The 20,645-nt window shown below is 36.6% G+C and overlaps 1 protein-coding gene and 1 non-coding gene across 2 annotated transcripts in view; one reads left to right on the top strand and one right to left on the bottom strand.

Moving 5' to 3' along the window:
- Nucleotides 1-20,645, bottom strand: part of TRPC4AP (transient receptor potential cation channel subfamily C member 4 associated protein) — a 71,278-nt gene that overhangs the window by 42,788 nt on the left and 7,845 nt on the right. The window contains exons 2-3 of the mRNA XM_065893288.1: nucleotides 5,354-5,482; nucleotides 2,198-2,314 (exon numbers count right to left, since the gene is read on the bottom strand). Of these exons, the coding sequence (XP_065749360.1) occupies nucleotides 2,198-2,314; nucleotides 5,354-5,482 (246 nt within the window). The remainder of the gene's footprint in view (nucleotides 1-2,197; nucleotides 2,315-5,353; nucleotides 5,483-20,645) is intronic.
- Nucleotides 16,793-16,921, top strand: LOC136135772 (small nucleolar RNA SNORA11). Its single transcript, XR_010656615.1, has one exon. It is a non-coding gene; the product is annotated as a small nucleolar RNA SNORA11 (small nucleolar RNA).

Genomic DNA, 20,645 nt, shown 5'->3' on the forward strand with positions numbered 1-20,645 from the left:
ACATGAAGCAAAAGCTAACAGAACTGAAGGAGACAATTCAAAAATAATAGCTGGATAATACCCTACTTTCAATAATGGATAGACAATGAGGTAATACCAAAAATACAGAAGACTTGAACACTATAAACCAACAAGCTCTGACAGCTATAAAGCATTCTGCCCAGCAACAGCAGAATACACATTCTACTCAAGCACACATGGAATACACACACACACACACACACACACACACACAGAGGAATACTACTCAGCCATAAAAAAGAATGAAATTTTGCCATCTGCAGCAACATGGATGGACTTGGAGGACATTATGCTAAATGAAATAAGTCAGACAGAGAAAGACAAACACTGTATATCACTTGTATGTGGAATCTAAAAAAGTAAAACACAATAGTGACTATAATAAAAAAGAAGCAGACTCAGATACAGAGAACAAACTAGTGGTTACCAGTCGGGGCGGGGGGCAATATAAAGGTGGGAGAGTGGGAGGTACAAACTAGTAAGTCTAAGATAGCCTACAAGGATGTATTGTACAACATGGGGGATACAGCCAATATTTTACAATAACTATAAACAAAGCAGAACCTTTAAAAATTGTGAATCACTATATTGTACAACAACTATATTTCAATAAAAATGCAAAAAATAAATTTCACTTAAAAGAAGAAAAAGGGAATTATCTCAAACCAATAACCTAATCTTTCACTTCAATTCACTGGAAAAAGAGGTGTAACACAAAGCCAAAGCAAGCAGAAGAAAAGTAATAAGGATTAGAATGGAAACTAATTTAGCAGAGAACAGAAAATAACAGAGAATATCAACGAGATCACCATTGACCTTATAGAAAACAAGAACTACCTTCCTCCTGATGAATACTTTTAACTATTATATATAAAGCCACACTAAGCATCTTTGTATACAAAGCCTTATCTCATTTTGACTTACGTCTTCATGAGAGATTCACATAAATGGAAACAACAGGGCAAAATGAGTAATGATCTTTAAGGTTTTGAGGCATACTACACAAATGCTTTTGAAAAGAGATGCCCCACTTTTCACAGTCATCCAAGAAAAGTATAAGATATTCATCTGCATAGGTTATTATATTTAAAATAAATTCTCTTCAAATAGAGGATGGACTATGTCAATGAATAAATTAAAAGTCCCTGAATGCCAAGTGATGGATCTTACCTGGGCCACAGACATAATTCATGTGGTCTACATCTACTGAAAAGCTGGGAGATTCTACATAAGAATCTAGATTTCCTACATCCCTGAGGGCAAAGGTCAATAGGAATGGAAGCCATTTCCCCATAAAAGCAGGCATGCACTCTCCAGTTCACCCTAGTCCCTGAAGTCATTTAATTTATGCAGATCTCCATTTTTTTTCTTTTTTTTTTTATAAATTTATTTATTTGGCTGCACTGGGTCTTAGCTGCCACATGCGGGATCTTCATTGCAGCATGCGGGATCTAGTTCCCCGACCAGGGATTGAACCTGGGCACCCTGCACTGGGAATGTGGACTCTTAACCACTGGACCACCAGGGAAGTCCCAGAGAGACATACCTGTTACTTTGTACCTTAAAAAAAGGGGGATATATATATATTTTTTTAAATTTTATTAATTTAATTAATTAATTTATTTTTGGTTGTGCCAGGTCTTAGTTGCGGCATGCATGTGGAATCTAGTTCCCTGACCAGGGAACAAGCCCTGCACTGGGAGGCGAATTCCTAACCACTGCGCCACCAGATCAATTTACATAAATCAATTATTCTAGTGTAAAAGCTGTGGTGCTTCAATATATGTGAATACCACTGAGCTTCTAAAGATGAAAATTCTGGGGACTTCCCTGGGGGTCCAGCGGTTAAGACTCCACCTTCCAATGCAGGAGGGGTGGGTTGAATCCCTGGCTGGGGAAGATCCCACATGCCATGTGGCCAAAAAAAAAAACTGTGTCTGTAGTGATAGTTACTCTAACTCTGTAAATACACCAAAAATCATTGAATTGTACAAGTAAAGCAAGTGAACTGTATGGTATGTAAATTATAACTCAGTAAAAATTTTTTAAAAATCATAAAAAAAGATGAAAATTCTGAAATGTTTGCTATAAATTGTAAAATGTTTCCTACCTCCCATTTCAAGAGCTAAATTCCCAAGCCATTAAGTAGCAGTAGTAATAATAAACAACAACTTACATCAACACCTCCAAACAAATCAAAAATATAAGTATTTGGATAAGTGGTTTCTTGGGTAAGTTTCCTCTCTTCAGTAACAAATGCCATAGCCTCCATGGAGAGAAGAGGAGAAATTTCCTAGTGAAATAGGATACAGAAAGACATTCAGTTTAGCATCCAACACAAACCAGACACCAAAACACCAGTTTGCATTTTAGTTACAACTTGAACTCCCATGAGGTCAAAGACAATGAACCATAAAAAAAAATCTTACAGAAAAGCTGATACAATAAAAGTAGTTGTAATAGTAGTAATAGCTAACTTATTAAATGCTTATTATGTACCAGGCATGGTTCTAAATACTTCATCTATTACCTATTTTAATCCTCACAACCCAATGATATAATAGTAATTTATCAGCCCAATTTTACAGATAAGGAGAGTGAGACACAAAGAAGTTGTCAATGTCATACAGGGTATGTGACAGAGTCAGGACTTAAACCTAGGAAGTCTGGCTCCTGAGTCTGTGCTTACAAAAGAAAGCAGACCTATTTGGGGTGAAACAGGAGATAGGATAGGAAGAATATAATAGGGCCCTACTCATTATGCTCCCTTCTCAGGAACCTCGAGGGAAGATGGAACACAGTGGGCTAGAGCAGTAGTTCTCACACAGTGATGAGCATCAGAATCATCTGAAGGGCTTGTTAAAACCCAGACTGCTGGGTCCCACCTGCAGTTTCTGATTTAATAGGTCTGGGGTGGGGCCTGAGAATGTGCATTTATAATAAGTCTCCAAGTGATACTGATGTTGGTCCAGGTACCACATCAAGAAAAAGCAAAAAAAGAAAAAGAAAAAGCAGAACCCTCTCTTATGGATAACCTATTATATGCCAAGCACTGGGTTTCTATACTTTAGCCCATTTAATCTTTAAAACAATTCAGTGAAGTGAGTGTAGTTTTACAGGGGAAAAACAAAATCACAAAGTTGTACAAGATCACATAATTAGTAAGTGACTGAACTACTTTCTCTGGGGTTCATTTCTCTCATTTATAAAACTAGAATGTAATTCTGCTGGCAACATGGTACAATGGAAACTGGTTTCAGGAATAAGACAAATCTAGGCTCACAGCAATAATAGCCACGTGACTTTGGGCGGGTTATGCTGAGTCTGTTTTCTCAACTGAAAAAGGGAACGGAGAAGACATCTGGATTTGCCTGCTCAGTATCTCCTTTTCTCTTCCTCAGGCAATAGCCCTACTTCTGTGGAGGAACATGAGGCCACACACAGATGTCAAGATAAGAAATGGACAGCCTAACTCTATTTGGCCCCTCAGTTCACATCTGTGCTTTCCGATTATGTGAGACAATAAAAGATATTTTTCACTTAATCTGAGTGGGTTACTGTTACCTGCAATCAAAGTATTTTGGACTAATATACTAATACCACCCATCTCACAGAGTTATCATAAAAATTAAATATGCCTGGTACACAGTACATTTCAAGTAAGTATTTGCTGAGTGCATAAAGAAATGATGATCACATAGTAAGCACTCAAAATATTAATTTCCCTCTTTCATCTACCTCATATCTCAGAGATTTTGCAGGAATCAAATGAAATAATGCCTTATTTCTTGCAAAATGTTTTCAACCAAGTGTAAGACACTATTTCTATCCTAATCAGACTGTGAGAAGATCAAGAACACAAAATGCCTTCTTTTTAATTAAACTTTTATTTGGGAATGATTTTCAACTTACAAAAAAGTTGTATAGACAAAACATCTCTTCTGTTTTTTTTTAAGATTTATTATTAATTAATTAATTAATTTATTTCTGGCTGTGCTAGGTCTTAGTTGCAGCATGCAGGATCTTCGTTGAGGCACGCGGGATCTTTCGTTGCAGTGTGCAGGTTTCTCTCTGGTTGTGGCGTGCGGGTTTTCTCTTCTCTAGTTGTGGCGCGTAGGCTCCAGGGCACCTGGGCTCTGTAGTTGTGGCACGTGGGTTCCAGAGCACGTGGGCTCTGTAGTTTGAGGCACGCAGGCTCTCTAGTTGAGGCACACGGGCTCAGTAGTTGTGGCAAGTGGGCTTAGTTGCCCTGCAGCATGTGGGATCTTAGTTCCCTGACCAGGGATTGAACCCGTGTCCCCGCCAGTGGTAAACGCAGATCCTTTACCACTGGACCACCAGGGAAGTCCCAAACGTCTCTTCTCAAAGGTACAGACTAAACTTTTTGGCCCTATTATATATACATTTTTTTTTTTTTTGCGGTACATGGGCCTCTCACTGCTGTGGCCTCTCCCGTTGCGGAGCACAGGCTCCGGATGTGCAGGCTCAGCGGCCATGGCTCACGGACCCAGCCACTCCGCGGCATGTGGGATCTTCCCAGACCAGGGCACGAACCCATGTCCCCTGCATCGGCAGGCGGACTCTCAACCACTGTGCCACCAGGGAAGCCCCTGGCCCTATTATATTTTTAAATGACTTCTTATGCAATATAACAAACAGAAATTCACCTCTGAAAAACATTATATCGTTTCATTATGATCAAATATAACTTGCATGGGTTTTAGCTACATTAGAGCCAGTAATCTAAATTCAAAGTTGGACCCACCTCCCCAAGCTGAAGTCTGACCTACTAAATAAGAAACTCTGCCGGTTGGGCCCAGGACTCTGTTTTAACAAGCCTTCCAGGTGACTCTGATACACACTCAAGATTGAGAACAACTGCCCTAGATGTCTATGCATTCTTTCCATCCCTCTCCCAACCACCAGGCCCAGTCCCTTCATCTATATATGCTAGTCATAATTATCAACAGCCACAAGGCTACTTCTTGAACCTTCAGCAAAATGGGATCTTTTAAATCCTGTTGAAAAAGAAGGTAACCTAATCCCAGGGCACAGGCCTCCTTAATTAAGCAAGCACTGATACAAAACAAATGTGAATAAAACCCCAAAGTATATACACAGGAAACTTAATGGTGATTATCTCTGGGTGGTGGGGGATTATTGGTGATTTTTATTTTCTTGTTTGCACTTTTTCTGAACTTCCCAAATTTTCTATAGCTTATGCAATAAAAACAGACTATTTTAAAAAGTAGGCGGAAGAAGAGAAAAAAACAGACATCTTGTATCATCTGGAGACCCTGAATGCAGTTCCTCCAAGTCCCCTAACAGTTACCTTGAGGATGTTCTGGCACTCAGTGAAGTCACTGTGGAGGTGGCTGGTTGCATACAGCTTAAGGAGCAGCTGAGGAATTCCACTCCATTTGGACTGTTTGTCCCTCTCCGTCAAAAAAGTTTCAGTGAACTGTGATGCAAAAGAAAAAAAAAAAGAGGAAAAGTTTACTGGTGAGGAAAGAACTACTAGCATATACAGCAAAAGAGAGCAGCTGGCTCCCAAACCCACCCAGGACAAATAATTCAAAGGTCTTTCTAGAAACGTTCAGAAGTTTCCCAACAGCCTGCAAGATAAAAGTCCAGCTCCTTGCTCATGATACACACCCTTCCTATTCTATCACCTACTTTCCTCTCTAGCTTCATCTCTTTCCCAGTGCCCGCTCTAGGCTCCAGACGTACATGTTCTCTCTCTGTGCCTCTCTGCACATGCTTTTCCCCTGCCTACAGAGCTGTGTACCTGTATATATGGTATGCCACCTGTGCGGGGAGAAAATAAACCTAAGGTCGGGGCAAGGTGGGTAATTATTTACAGACACTCATATACAGTTGACCCTTAAACACACGTTTGAACTGCGTGGGTCCTCTTATATATGGGATTTTTTTCAATAGTAAATACTACAGTACTACACAATTGGTTGAATCCACAGGTGCAGGGAAACTGCAGGTATGGAGGGCCGACTCAAAGCTATACAAGAATTTTCAACTGTGGAGGGTCAGTGCCCCAACCCCCTGTATTGTTCAAGGGTGAACTCTACCACCACAGAACATCTTTGGATGTCTTTTCTATCTGGAAAGCTCCTTCTCCTCCCTGTCTTTTCTACCCAGAAAGCTCTTTCTCCTAAATGCAAGCCAAAAAACCAGAAATTTTCCTTGATAGGCCTTCCCCTCTCTCCTTTCTAAGAGTCTAGGGCCTTATCTAACATTTATCATATTGTATCATAATTACTGGCTCATTTGTCCCCCCTCCTGTAGACCACAAGCTCCTTCAGAGTAGGTACCAAGCTGTGTTTATTGTGCACACCTTCTTTCTCTCAAAGAATGCCAGACACAGATCAGACACTCAGTAAATGTGTGAAGGCATGAGCAATAGCCTAGTCTAACGACAGGTTCATTAATCAATATGGCAGTGTCTACTTTGGGGACACAGCATTATCAGGTGCCAGAAGTCAATTATTTTCATGTACACTTGTCCCTCAATTAGATCAAAAGTTCACTGTAATTTATTACAGGACATGCACGTCTTCAATAACATCTTAGCCTATCTGGACGCATATCAGTCCTATGAGCTTGAGCAAGTCCCATTATTCTTCCTGAGCTTGTTTTCTTAGATTGTAAAAATAAGATAATACAGGGGTAATGGGAGGTAATGAGATGTTTGTGAAAGTAATTTGTATTAGGGTGAACCATAGGAAATTACCACTTCCGTAGGTCTAAATGATTATCAGAAATTTTATATACTTCAAGCAAGCTCAAATCACCTATGAACCCAGAACTATGAAAAAACATCTTTCCCTTCCTTGAAAGGAAAGAAAGAGAAGATGATAATGGTTTCATGGGACTCAGCAAAAGCAGTGCTGAGACAAATTTATAGTTATAAACATTTATATTAAAAAGGAGAGAGGATCTCAGATGATCTTATCTTCCACAATAAGAAACTAGGAGAAAAAAGGAATAAACCAAACCCAAAGCAAGCACAAGGAAATTAAAAAGATCATTGCAAAAATAAGTGATATAGAGAAAAGAAAAATAACAGAGAATAATCAACAAAATCAAATTTGGTTCTTTGAAAAACCAACAATATTGAAAATAGTTACAGTGACCAACTCACACTGACTCAACTATATTCAGGAATGAAAGAGGGGACAATACTACCAATTTTAAGGAAATAAAAAGGTTTACAAGGAAGTACTAGGAGCAACTGTATGCCAACAAACTACATAACTTAGATGAAATATACAAACTCCCAGAAAGACACAAACAACAGAAACTGACTCAAGAAGAAACAGAAAATCTGACATACCTACAACAATTAAAGAGATCAAATTAGTAATTTAATAGGAAAGGAAGAAAGGGAGGGAGGGAGCAAGGAAGGAAGGAAAGAAACTACCCACAAAGAAAAGCCTAAGTCCAGATGCTTCACTGGTAAATTCTACTGAACATTTAAAGAGAAATTAGCAAATACTTCACAGACTCTTCCATAAAACAGAAGAGGAGGGAACAGGTCCCAACTCATTCTATGAGGCTACTATTATCCTGATACCAAAACCAAACAAAGACATTAACAGAAAACTTATAGAACAGTATCTCTGATGAATATAAACACAAAAACGCCCAGCAAAATAGCTGATCCTTGAACAACATGGGGGTTAGGGGTGACAACTGCCCATACAGTTGAATTTTACAATCAGCCCTGTATCAACGGTTCCACATCCACAGATTGAACCGCAGATCATGTAGTACTGCAGTAAGTATTTATTGAAAACAATCCACGTATAAGTGGACTCATGGAACTCAAACCTATTGTTCAAGGATCAGCTGTGCCAGCAAACCAAGTCCAACAATATGTAAAAAGGATTATACAACAGACAAAGCAAGATGCATGTCAGGAATGCAAGGTTGGGTCAAACATGAAAACTAATCAATGTAATCAATCTGATAAAGGGCGTTAATCAAAATTCCACAGCTATCATCATAATTAATGGTGAAAGCCTGAAAGGCAAATATATTGTAAAGGCTGAGGATCAACCACTTAAATAAGCTATATGAAGATTAAAAGACAAAAAACTGTAAAGTCAACTGTAACTATAATAAACAATAAAGGGATAAACATAAAGATATAAAACTATGACATCAAAAACAAAATGTGAGGGAGAGGAGTAAAAAAATGTAGATCTTTTAGAATGCATTTGAACTTACATGACTATTAGTTTAAAACAAGTCAATACAGTTAAAAGTCAACATATGAATGTCATAGTAACCACAAATCAAAACCTAAAATAGATACACAAACACTAGAGAAAAAGGAACATAAGCATGCCACTAAAGAAAATCGTCAAACCACAAAGGAAGAAACTAAAAGAAGAAAAAGAGAACAGAGGAGAACTACAAAAACAACCAGAAAACAAGTAACTATAGGGACTTCCCTGGTGGTGCAGTGGTTAAGAATCTGCCTGCCATTGCAGGGGACACAGGTTCAATCCCTGGTCCGGGAAGATCCCACATGCTGCGGAGCAATTAAGCCCATGCACCACAACTACTGAGCCTGAGATCTAGAGCACGCACGCCACAACTACTGAAGCCCACGTGCCAAGAGTCTGTGCTCTGAAACAAGAGAAGCCACTGCAATGAGAGGCCCGCGCACTGCAACAAAGAGTAGCCTCTGCTCACTGCAACTTGAGAAAAGCTCACATGCAGCAACGAAGACCCAACGTGGCCAAAAATAAATAAATTTTTTTAAAAAAGGAAAGAAGGCCCTGATTGTTTAAAAAAAAAAAGTAACAATAAGTACGTACAAGGCAGTAAGTACATACCTATCAATAATCATTTTAAATGTCAATGGACTAAATGCTCCAATCAAAAGACATAGGGTGGCTGACTGGATAAAAAACCAAGACCCATCTATATGTTGCTTATAAAAGACTCATTTCAGAGCTAAAAACACACCTGAAAGTGAGGGGATGGAAAAAGACATTTCATGCAAACGGAAATAACAAGAAAGAATACTCATATCAGACAAAATAGACTTTAAAGCAAAGTATATAACAAAAAAAGAAGGGCATTATATAATAGTAAAGGAATCAACAGAAGAGAGAATATAACACTCATTTACATATATTCACTTAATACAGAAGAACCTAAATACATAAAACAAACATTAACAAACATAAAAGGAGAAGTTGACAATAACACAATAACAGTAGGGGATTTAACACCCCACTTACATCAATAGACAGATCACTGACACAGAAAATAATGAAACAGTGGTCTTAAATAACACATTAGACCAGTTGTACTTAATAGGTATCTACAGGACAGTCCATCCAAAAAAAGAACATACATTCTTTTCAAGTGCACATGGAACATTCTCCAGGAAAGACCACATGCTAGGCCACAAAACTAGTCTCAACAAATTTAAGTGCATAGATAATGATGTCAAGCATTTTTTCTGACCACAACAGTATGAAACTAGAAACCAATTACAAGAAAAATGGGGAAAAAACACAAACAGGTGGAGACTAAAATAAACTACCAAAAAACCAATGGGTCACTGAAGAAATCAAAGAGGAAATCAGAAAATACCCAAAGAATGAAAATGGAAACACAACATTCTAAAATCTGAGATGCAGCAAAAGCAGTTCTAAGAGGGGAGTTTATAGTGATACAGGCCTATATCAAGAAACAAAACAAAAATCTCAAATAAAGAACCTAACCTACTATCTAAAGGAATTAGAAAGAAGAACAAACAAAGCCCAAAGTCGCAGAAGGAAGGAAATAATAAAAATCAGAGAGGAAATATATAAGAGAAACCAAAAAAAAAATAGAAAAGATCAATGAAACCAAGATCTAGTTTTTTTTTAAGATAAAACAAAACTGTTAAGCCTTTAGCCAGAAAGAGAGGACCCAAATAAACAAAATAAGAAATGAAAGAGGAGAAATAACAACTGATATCACAGAGATACAAAAAAATCACAAGCGAATATTATGATCAGTTATGTGCCAACAAGTTGGACAACCTAGAAGAAATGGACAAATTTCTAGAAACATACAACCTTCCAATACTGAATCAGGAAGAAACAGACAATCTGAACAGCCTGATCACTAATAGTGTAACTGAATCTGAAATTTTAAAAACTTCCAGCAAACAGAAGTCCAGGACCAGACAGCTTCACAGGAGAATTCTACCAAACATATAAAGAAGAAATAATACCAAACTATTCCAAAAAATTGAAGAGGATGGAACACTCCCAAATTCCTTCTACCAGGCCACCATTACCCTGATATCAAAACCAAAGACATTATAAAACAAAATTACAGGCCAATATTTCTGATGAATATAGATGCAAAAATCCTCAACAAAATACTAGCAAACCGAATTCAACAATATATAAAAGTGATCATACATCATGATAAAGTGAGATTTATTCCAGAGATGCAAGGATGGTTCAATATCCGCAAATCAATCAGTGATACACCACATTAACAAAAGAAAAGGATAAAAAAATCACATGATCGTCTCAATAGATACAGAAAAAGCATTTCACAAAATTCAACATACATTCATGATAAAAACTCTTGTCAAGGTTGGTAATACAGAGAACATATCTCAACATAATAAAGGTCATTTATGACAAACCCACAGCTAACATCATACTCAACAGTGAAAAGCTGAAAGATTTTCTTCTAAAATCAGGAAAAAGACAAGGATGCCACTCTTGCTACTTCTATTTAATGTAGTATTGGAAGCCATACCCACAGCAATCAGACAAGAAATAAAAGGCATCCAGAGTGGAAGGAAAGAAGTAAAACTGTCACTATTTGCAGATGACATGACACCATATATAGAAAACCCTAAAATTTCCACCAAAAAACTATTAGAATGAATTCAATGAAGTTGCAGAACACAAGATTAACATACAGAAATCTGTTGCTTTTATATACACTAATAATAAACTATCAGAAAGAGAAAACAATCGCACTTAAAATCATACCAAAAAGTATACCTAGAAATAAACTTAACCAAGGAGGTAAAAGACATATACTCGGAAAACTATAAAACACTTATGAAGGAAATTAAGGTTGATACATAGAAATGGAAAGATATCCTGTGTTCTTAGATTAGAATGATATTGTTAAAATGTCCATACATCCAAAGCAATCTACAGATTTAATGCAATCCCTATCAAAATACCCATGGCATTTTTCACAGAACTAGAACAAATTCCTAAAATTTATATGGAGCCACAAAAGACCTTGTATTCCCACAGCAATCCTGAGGAAAAAAGAACAAAGCTGGAGATAACACAATCCCTGATTTGAGACTATACTACAAAACCACAGTAACCAAAACTGCACAGTACTGGCACATACATGCAGACACACAGATCAGTGGAACAGAATAGAGAGCCCAGAAATAAACCCCCACACTTATGGTCAATTAATTTACAACAAAGGAGAAAAGAATATACAATAAGAAAAGACAGTCTCTTCCATAAGTGGTGTTGGGAAAACTGTACAGCTACATGATAAACAATGAAATCTGTAACAAACACTGTAAAACAACTATACTTCAATAAAATAAATTTTTAAAAAATTTGAACATTTTCTCACACCATATAAAAAATAAACTCAAAATGGATTAAAGACCTAAATGTAAGACTGGAAACCATAAAACCCCTAGAAGAGAACACAGACAGAATACACGTTGACATAAATCATAGCAGTATGTTTTTGTACCAGTCTCCTAAGGCAAAAGAAACAAAAGCAAAAATAAATAAATGGGACCTGATCAAACTTAAAAGCCTTTGCACAGCAAAGGAAACCATCAACAACATGAAAAGGCATAACCTACTGAATGGGAGAAAATATCTGCAAATATATGACTGATAAGGTATTAATATCTAAAATATATAAACAGTTCATACTACTCAAATCAAAAATACAAACAACCCAATTAGCAGAAACTAGCTTAACATTGTAAGTCAACTATACTTTAAGAGAATACAGGAAAAAAATATAAACAACCCAATTTAAAAATGGGTGGAAGACCTAAATAGACATTTTTTTCAAAGAAGACATAAACATGGCCAAGAGGCACATGAAAAGATGCTCAACATTGCTAATCATCAGAGAAATGCAATACAAAACCACAGTAAGATATCAGTTCACAGGAGGATGTGGAGAAAAGGGAACCCTAGAACACTGTTGGTGGGAATGTAAATTGTTTCAGCCAGTACAGAGAACAGTACAGAGATTCCTCAAAAAACTGAAAACAGAATTACTGCATGATACAACAATTCCACTATTGGCTGTATATCTGAGGAAAACGAAAACAGTAATTCAAAAAGAAACATGCACCCCAATGTTCATAGCAGCACTATTTACAATAGCCAAGAAATGGAAGCAACCTAAGCGTCCATCAACAGACGAATGGATAAAGAAGATGTGGTGTATATATATATACAACAGAATACAAGGTTGCAGGATACAGAATCAATATAAAACATACTCAGCAATAAAAAAGGATGAAAGGACCTAGAAGGTATTATGCTTAGTGAACGAAGTCAGACAGAGAAAGACAAATACTGTATATTATCACTCATATGTGGAATCTAAAAAATAAAACGAATGAATATAACAAAACAGAAACAGACTGAGATACTGTGAACTAGTGGTTACCAGTGGAAAGAGGGGAGGGGCAATAAGAGATACAAACTACTATGTATAAAATAAATAAGCAACAAGGATATTTTGTATAGAACAGGGAAATATAGCCATTATTTTACAGTAACTTTAAACAGAGTATAATCCATAAAAATACTGAATCACTATGTTGTACACCTGAAACAACATGATACTGTAAATCAACTACACTTCAATTAAAAAAAGAAAAAGAAAAACTGGGGAAATCTGAATAAAGTATGGACTAAAGTTCAGGACCAGATGGCTTCAGAGGTGAATTCTATCAAACATTTAGAGAAGAGTTAACACCTATCCTTCTCAAACTCTTCCAAAAAACTGCAGATGGAGGAATACTCCCAAACTCGTTCTATGAGGCCACCATCACCCTGATACCAAAACTAGACAAAGATATCACAAAAAAAGAAAATTACAGACCAATATCACTGATGAACATAGATGCAAGAATCCTCAACAAAATACCAGCAAACCGAAACCAACAACACATTAAAAAGATCATACACTGGACTTCCCTGGTGGCGCAGTGGTTAAGAATCCGCCTGCCAATGCAGGGGACATGGGATCGAGCCCTGGTCTGGGAACATCCCACATGTCGTGGAGCAACTAAGCCCACGCGCCACAACTACTGAGCCTGCACTCTAGAGCCTGCAAGCCACAACTACTGAAGCCCGCACACCCAGAGCCCATGCTCTGTAACAAGAGAAGCCATCAGAATCAGAAGCCCACGCACTGCATGAAGAGTAGCCTCCACTCACTACAACTAGAGCAAGCCCACACACAGCAATGAAGACCCAACGCAGCCAATAAATAAATAAATAAATTTATATACATATATATAAGAAGATCATACACCATGAACAAGTGGGATTTATCCCAAGGATGCAAGGATTCTTCAACATATGCAAAACAATGTGATACACCATATTAAAAATTAAAGGAAAAAAGCATATGATCACCTCAACAGATGCAGAAAAAGATTCTGACAAAATTCAACACCCATTTATGATAAAAACTCTCCAGAAAGTGGTCACAGAGGGAACCTACCTCAACATAATAAAGGCAATATACGACAAACCCACAGCAAACATCATTCTGGTGATGGTGTGGGTGAAAAACTGAAAGCATTTCCTCTAAGATCAGGAACAAGACACGGATGTCCACTCTGGCCACTATTTTTCAACACAGTTGCAAGTCCTAGCCACAGGAAACAGAAAGGAAAAAGAAATAAAAGGAATACAAATTGGAAAAGAAAAAGTAAAACTGTCACTGTTTGCAGATGACATGATACCATCCATAGAAAATCATAAAGATGTCACCAGAAAACTATTAGAACTAATCAATGAATTTGGTAAGGTTGCAGGATACAAAATTAATGCACAGAAATATCTTGCATTCCTATACACTAAAAACAAAAGATCAGAAAGAGAAATTAAGGAAACACTCCCATTTACCACTGCAACAAAAAGAATAAAATACCTAGAAATAAACCTACCTAAGGAGGCAAAAGACCTGTACTCAGAAAACTATAAAACACTGATGAAAGAAATCAAAGATGACACAAACAAATGGAGAGATATACCATGTTCCTGGATTGGAAGAATCAATATTGTGAAAATGACTATACTAACCAAAGGAATCTACAGATTCAATGCAATCCCTATCAAATTACCAATGGCATTTTTCACAGAATTAGGACAAAAAATCATACAATTTGTAGGGAAACACAAAAAAGACCCCGAATAGCCAAAGCAATCTTCAGAAAGAAAAACGGAGCTGAAGGAATCAGGCTCCCCAACTTCAGACTATACTACAAAGCTACAGTAATCAAGACAGTATGGTACTGGCACAAAAACAAATATAGATCAATGGTACAGGATAGAAAGCCCAGAGATAAACCCACACATGTATGGTCACCTAATCTATGACAAAGGAGGCAAGAATATACAATGGAAACAAGACAGCCTCTTCAATAAATGGTGCTGGGAAAAATGGACAACTACATGTAAAAGAATGAAATTAGAATACTCCCTAACACCATACACAAAAATAAACACAAAATGGATTAAAGACCTAAATGTAGGACTGGACACTATAAAACTCTTGGAGGAAAACATAGGAAAAACACTCACAGATCTTTTATGTGAACACAGCAAGATCTTTTATGACCCACCTCCTAGAGTAATGAAAATAAAAACAAAGATAAGCAAATGGGACCTAATTAAACTTAAAAGCTTTTGCACAGCAAAGGAAACCATAAACAAGACGAAAAGACAATTCACAGAATGGGAGAAAATATTTGCAAACGAAGCAACAGACAAAGGATTAACCTCCAAAATATACAAACAGCTCATGCAGCTCAATATCAAAAAAAAAAAAAAAAAAAAACCCAATCAAAAAATGGGCAGAAGACCTGAATAGACATTTCAGCAAAGAAGGCATACAGATGGCCAAGAGGCACATTAAAAGATGCTCAAAATCACTATTAGAGAAATGCAAATCAAGACTACAATGAGGTATCACCTCACACTGGTCAGAATGGCCCATCAAAAAATCTACAAACAATAAATGCTGGAGAGGGTGCAGAGAAAGGGAACCCTCTTGCACCGTTGGTGGGAATGTAAATTGATATAGCCACGGTGGAGAACAGTATGGAAGTTCCTTAAAAAACTAAAAATAGTACTACCATATGACCCAGCAATCCCACTACTGGGCATATACCCTGAGAAAACCATAATTCAGAAAGACACACGTACCCCAATGTTTACTGCAGCACTATTTACAATAGCCAGGACATGAAACAACCTAAATGTCCATCGAAAGATGAATGGGTGAAGAAGATGTGGTACACATATATAACAGAATATTACTCAGCCATAAAAAGAAATGAAATTGGGTCATTTGTAGAGATGTGGATGGACCTAGAGTCTGTCATACAGAGTGAAGTAAATCAGAAAGAGTAAAACACATATATATGGAATCTAGGAAAATGGTACAGATGAACCTATTTGCAGGGCAGGAATAGAAAGGTTGATCTAGAGAACGGACATGTGGACATGGGGGGGAAGGGGAGGCAGGATGAATTGGGAGATTAGGTTTGACATAAATACACTATCATGTGTAAAACAGATAGCTAGTGGGAACCTGCTGTAGCACAGGGAGCTCAGCTCGGTGCTCTCTGATGACCTAGATGGATGGGTTGGGGGTGGGAGGTCCAAGAGGGAGGGGATATATGTATACATATAGATGATTCACTTCACTGTACAGCGGAAACTAACACAACATTACAAAGCAATTGTACTCCAATAAAAAATTATGTTAGATAAAAATAAAACGAATGAATATAACAAAACAGAAACAGACTCACAGATACTGAGAACAAACTAGTGGTTACCAGTGGAAAGAGGGGAGAGACAATAAGAGATGCAAACTACTATGTATAAAATAAATAAGCAACAAGGATATTTTGTACAGCACAGGGAAATATAGCCATTATTTTATAGTAACTTTAAATGGAGTATAATCCATAAAAATACTGAATCACTATGTTGTACACCTGAAACAATATGATATTGTAAATCAACTATACTTCAAGTAAAAAAAGAAAAGAAAAATTGGGGATATCTGAATAAAGTATGGACTTTACTTTTAAAAAAAGTGAAAGCCTGAATGAGTTCTCAAAATGATCAAGAAAATGACACATACGTTAACCCTCACCACTTCTATTTAACATTGTACTAGAGATTCTAGCCAGAGCAACAAGGCAAGAAAAAGAAATAAGGGCATGCAGATTGAAAAGGAATTTGTAAAACGATATTTACAGATGCTATCATCTTGCATACAGAATATACTAAGGAACCCCTACACACACACACACACACACACACACACACACACACACACACAATTAGAGCTAATAAATAAGTTCCACAAGATTGCAGGATACGAAATCAATATAGAAAAATCACCTGAATTTCTATACACCTGCAATGAAGAATCCAAAAGTGAAAATAAGAAAGCAATCCCATGGGTGTGCTCAGAGCAGGGGTCTCAAGAAATGGCTCGTCTGTTTACAACACACCCAACAGGAACCTGGGTTCACTGTGACAAGGGGCACAAAACTTGTGGCCTTCCTATGAACAAATACCCAATATGTATCCCCCTGCACTTTTACGTGGCTACCAGGCAGGACCAGTGGGACAGGGCTCAGTACTGGAAGGAAATCTACAGTATTTAGTGGGGGAGTTTGCCACCTAGAGCCTGTCTGGTCCATGCATGGGTGGGCCATGAGTGGTCTTATAGGCATTAGGGCTTTGGACCCCTATTTTCAAGGAAAAAAGAAAAATAGATTCCAACTATATGCCATCCTGGAAAAGGCAAAACAATGGAGACAATAAAAAGATCAATGGTTGCCAGGAGTTTGGGGGGAGAGGGGAGATGAATACACAGAGTACAGATGTTTTTATGAGTGGTGAAAATACTTTGTATGACATTATAATGATTTTATGTCACCATACTTTTGTCCAAACCCGTAGAACGTGCAACACTATTCACTTCATTATAGTGAACACTAAGATGAACTAGGAACTTTGGTGATTATGATGTGTCAGGGCAGTTCAGCCTTGGTTAAAAAAAAAAGTCTTAAAAAGAATTAACACGCAGGGTAGACGTTTTTGGCAAAATTTTGTTTCACTTTTATATATGTATACATATTATATATGTGTGTGTGTTGGACTGTGATATAAAATGTACTTTTTAGATTAAAAAAATTGCCAGCTACTGTATTTATACTGGCAAATAAAAGCACAAATTAATCTCAAAAAAAGAGAAAGCAATCCCATTTATAACATCATCAAAAATAATAAAGTACTTACGAATAAATTTAACAAAAGGGATACAAGACTTGTACAATGAAACTACAAAACATCATTGAAAGAAATTAAAGAAGTAAAGAAAGCCTAAATAAATGGAAAGTCATCCATGTTCAAAGATTGGAAGACTTAATATTTCTAATATGGCAATACCCTCAATATTGATTCACTGCAGTTCCTATCAAAATCCCAGATGGCTTCACTGCAGAAATTGACACTACATCTAGTAACTACTCACTACACATTCTTTGCAAGTACACAGAATGTTTACAAAATGACCAGTTGCTAGGCCATGGAGCAAATTTCAACATATTTAAATGAACTGAAATACAAACTGTGTTCCCTGACTGCAGTGCAGTCAGCCTAAAATCTGTAACAGAAAGATAATTATAAAACTCCAATGTTTGGAAATTAAGAAATACCTCTTCTAAAAAATGCATAGGTCAAAGAAGAAATCAAAGTAGAAATTTGAAAATATTCTGAAATAAATGACACTGAAAACACTACAGATCAAAATTCGTGGGGTCCAACTAAAGCTATGACTAGTGGCCAGGATAAATTTGATACCAAAACCCTGTGAAAGGAAAATTATAGGCTACTTTCACTCATGAACACAGAAGGATAAAAATCCTAATAAAAAAATTAGTGAATCAAATTTAGCAATCTAAGAAGGATGAAATTTTGAATCAGAAATTCAGATTTGGTTTAATATTTGAAAATAGTACTCAATGTAATTCACATTAATAACACAAGGAAAACAATTATATGAACATCTCAATGCAGAAAAAGCATTCTGATAGAATTCAACATCATAAACTCAAACTCAGAAAAGAAGTGAACTAATAACAGTATCTACAGAACATCTTCAGCAAACATCATACTTAATGGTTAAATGTTTAAGGCTCTCCCTCTTAGATCAGGAACATGCCAATTCAATTCACTGTACTGGAGCATCCCAAACAGCACATTTAGGCAAGGGGAAAAAAAAAAAGATGTAAGATTGGAAAGGATAAAAGCTTCATTTGCAGATATGATATTCGCAGATGACTGTATACATATACAATCCAAAATAACCTAAAGGTAAAGTATTAAAATATAGAGCAATATAAATGCTGAAGCAATAGAAAAATCAATCTTGTTTTTATCTTACAGCTATTGTGAGAAGACGCAATTTAAAAAACACTATTTACGATACTATCAAATCATGTCAAATGCCAAGTAATAAATCTAACAAAAGTTATGCAAGACCACTATATAGAAAACTACATACATAAGACATTATCAAGAGAGATTAAGGGAGACTAGATCAGAGAAAAAGAGGAGTAAGGGCAGGAGAGAGAGAATGAATGTGTTGTACTGAATAGAAGGCAATCCCAATCAAAATTTTTTTGTAAAAATGTACAAGCTCATTCTAAAATGTATATGGAAATGGCAAAGGGGCTAGAAGAGCCAAAGAAATCTTGAAGATAAGTAGGAGAAGCTACTCTTCTGATTCAATATTCTATAACCAAAATCAACACACAAAGTTACAGAAAATAGGACAATGTGATTTCAGTGTAAGGGTAAATGGACAGACCAGAGAAACAGAACAGACATGAAACAGATGTGAAAACAAACACTACAGAGCACTGGAAAGACAAAAAAGACTTTTCAATAAATAACAGGTCAACTTGGTATCTCTATTGAAAAGCTCACACCACATCCAAAAATAAATTCCAAGTGGAGTGTATGTTTAAATGGAAAAGGCAAAACAATAAAGTTTCTAGAAGATAAATAGAAGGGTAGGCAAAGATTTATTAAACAGAATACAAAAAGCACTAACCATAAAGGAAAATAGTTATACAATGAGTCGTATTAAAATAAAGCACTTCTGTTCATCAAAAGATCTCTTTAGAGACTAAAAAGGCAAGCCACCAAATAAGAGAAGATATCTGCAAAACATCACCACAAAGGGCTCTTATCTAGCGAATAAAAAGAACTTCAAATCAATTAAAAAAAAGAAAAGAACGAAAAACCCCACCAGAAAAATGTGCAAAAGATTTGAACAGGTAATCCACAAGAGAGAATGTCCAAATGGCCAGTAAACTTCTGAAAAGGTGCTTAACTTCATGAGTCATGAGGGAAACACAAACTAAAACCATAATGAGATTCTACTGCTCACACACTAGAATGACTAAAATTAAAAAGACTGGCAGCACCATAGGTTAGCGAGAACATGGAACAACAGCAACTCATATACACTGCTGGTGGGATTGTAAATTAATACAACCACTTGGGAAACTGTTCGGCAACAGCTGCTGATGCTGAACATATGTATATCCTATAACCCAGCAATTCTACTTCTAAGTATATACCCAAAAGAAATTGTGCATATACACATCAAGAGACATGTACAAGAATGTTCACATAAGCATTATTCACGATAGCCAAAAACTGGAAAGATCCCAAATACTCATCAAAAGTACAATGAATTAACTGTGGTTTAATACCACAGAATACTATACAGAAATGAAAATGCATGAACTACAGCTTCACCCATCATCATGGATGAATTTCACAATGTTGACTGAAAGAAGGCAGACTCAGTACAGTTTGATTCTATTTACATAAAGCATGAAAACTAGTACAACTAAATGCAATGTTGGAAGTTGCATTGGGCTGTTATTTTTTGTGCATTTTTTTGTATATTTCAACACAAAAAGTTTTGTAAACACCTAAAACAAAATAATCTGTATGTACTGATTATGGAAGGATCTCTAAAATATATTTTAAGGGAAAAAAGCTGGATGCACAACAGTGTGTATAGTATCACTTGTGTAAGAACAAACATATAGAGACATATTTGCTTTCCTAAGCTTAGATAGAGAGATACACAAGAAATCAAAACCATAGCTGCCTCTGGGAGTAGAACCGGAGCGTGCTAGTAGAGGTGGTAATAGGCTGTTTGCAAGGGAGACTTATTTTTCCCTGTAACCCTTTTGTTACATGTGCATATGTTATCTACTCAAA

This window comes from Phocoena phocoena, chromosome 15 (genome assembly GCF_963924675.1).
Source record: "Phocoena phocoena chromosome 15, mPhoPho1.1, whole genome shotgun sequence".
NCBI lineage: Eukaryota > Metazoa > Chordata > Mammalia > Artiodactyla > Phocoenidae > Phocoena > Phocoena phocoena.